This window comes from Psammomys obesus, unplaced genomic scaffold (genome assembly GCF_907164565.1).
Source record: "Psammomys obesus unplaced genomic scaffold, mPsaObe1.curated_primary_1811, whole genome shotgun sequence".
In the NCBI taxonomy this organism is placed as follows: Eukaryota; Metazoa; Chordata; class Mammalia; order Rodentia; family Muridae; genus Psammomys; species Psammomys obesus.
This window is the reverse complement of record NW_026596069.1, coordinates 764,180-765,677: the sequence shown is the minus strand read 5'-3', so window position 1 is coordinate 765,677 and position 1,498 is coordinate 764,180. Positions and strand designations below refer to the sequence as shown.

Sequence of the window (1,498 nt, the reverse complement as noted above, 5' to 3'; positions counted from 1 at the left end):
TTCTTCTTCTTCTTCTTCTTCTTCTTCTTCTTCTTCTTCTTCTTCTTTTGTTTGAGACAGGGTCTCATCTAGCCCAAACTAGCCTCAACTTGCTCTGCTAACATAGAATGACCTTGAACTTCTGATCCTCCTGACTCCACCTCCCAAGTGCTGAGATCAAAGGCGTGTGCCACCACACCTGGTTTTATGTAGTGCTGAGTTTGAACCCAAAGCGTTGTTCATGCCAAGCAAGCACTTTATCGGCTGAGGTATGTCCAGCCCTGGTTATTGCTTAATTCTTATCCCATAGTCTGCAATACCAGGGCAGGCTTGACCCAAGGGGCTCAGCAGTCAGGAGAGCCCTGGGTGTGGCAAGGAAGGGATGCCTAGAGGGGGCCCTGGCTGTCTCAGGTTTGGGAACATGGCTCTGATCCCCCCTTCCAGGACTGGTGGGGTGGAGGGCAGGGTACCCTGCTCACCTGCCATTGCCGTACTTGATTCGAATATCTCGGCTCCGGTTGAGCTCCTTGCCGTCCTTGAACCAGCGGTAGGAGGGCTGGGGGTTTCCCGCTGCTGCCTCACACTTCAGTGACTGCTTCTCGCCCACTTCTCCTGTCTGGCTCTTCATCTTCTTCAGCTTGGGCCGGGTGGCTGTGGGGTACAAGGCAGGTAGGTCAGCGTGGGGGTCGTGTGAACGGTGCCAGACACAAGCAGTAAGAGCCCCCATCTTGAGGCTGGCACTGGGGAGACTAGAAGCGCCCCTGTTCCTGACATTTCTCTTTAGTCCAACGAAACCCACATTTAGAGTCTGCAGTGGGAACAAGGTTCTACTACTTCTAGGCACTCCTCTGGCCTTGGGTACAAAGAGCTTCACATTCGCTTATAAAACCTTCACAACTCTATGACTTCATTGCACTGTTTAAACTGATTTATAGACAGGGAAACTGAGGCTTAGAAGAGTGAAGTCACTTCCCTGAGGGTCAGTAATGGACCCGAGGTTCAAATCCATATCATGACCTCAGTGATATAAGTCCTCCCTCCCCTCCCTTTTCCTCCCCTCCCCTGCCAGGCCTGTGCTGGGCCCAGAGGGCACAGGAAGACAGGATGGTGGACTCAGCTACCACTTCCAGAAAGGTCAGCCTGGCAGGGCACTGTATCCTGGCACTGTCACTGCAGCATGGCACATGGGGCCGGTCACAGGTGGCAGAGCCTGGAAGAGCAGTTCTAGTCCTAACCCTGGGGACAGGGCTCAGGCAGTTAAGAGCTCAAGGATGGGATTTGGAAGGAAGTGAGTAGGCGAGCCAGGCTGAGGCAGCTCTGGGCTGAAGGAGTGTGAGGCAGAGCAGTGGGCTGTCAAGGCGTGGTGAAGGGCAGCAATACAGGTGGGCCCAGGCCTGGACACCAAGCTTCAAGCTTTCTCCCCTGGTTCTGAAACCCCAGGCTGTTCCTTTGTGCCACTTCCTGCCACCTTAACACACACACACACACACACACACACACACACACACACACACACACA

The 1,498-nt window shown here is 54.0% G+C and overlaps 1 protein-coding gene across 5 annotated transcripts in view; it reads right to left on the bottom strand.

Annotated features, from left to right (window-relative positions):
* Nrg2 (neuregulin 2) overlaps positions 1–1,498 on the bottom strand; it is a 180,368-nt gene that overhangs the window by 40,255 nt on the left and 138,615 nt on the right. For all 5 annotated transcript variants that reach the window (XM_055625713.1, XM_055625714.1, XM_055625712.1 and 2 more), the window contains exon 2: positions 459–630. In XM_055625713.1, the coding sequence (XP_055481688.1) occupies positions 459–630 (172 nt within the window). The remainder of the gene's footprint in view (positions 1–458; positions 631–1,498) is intronic.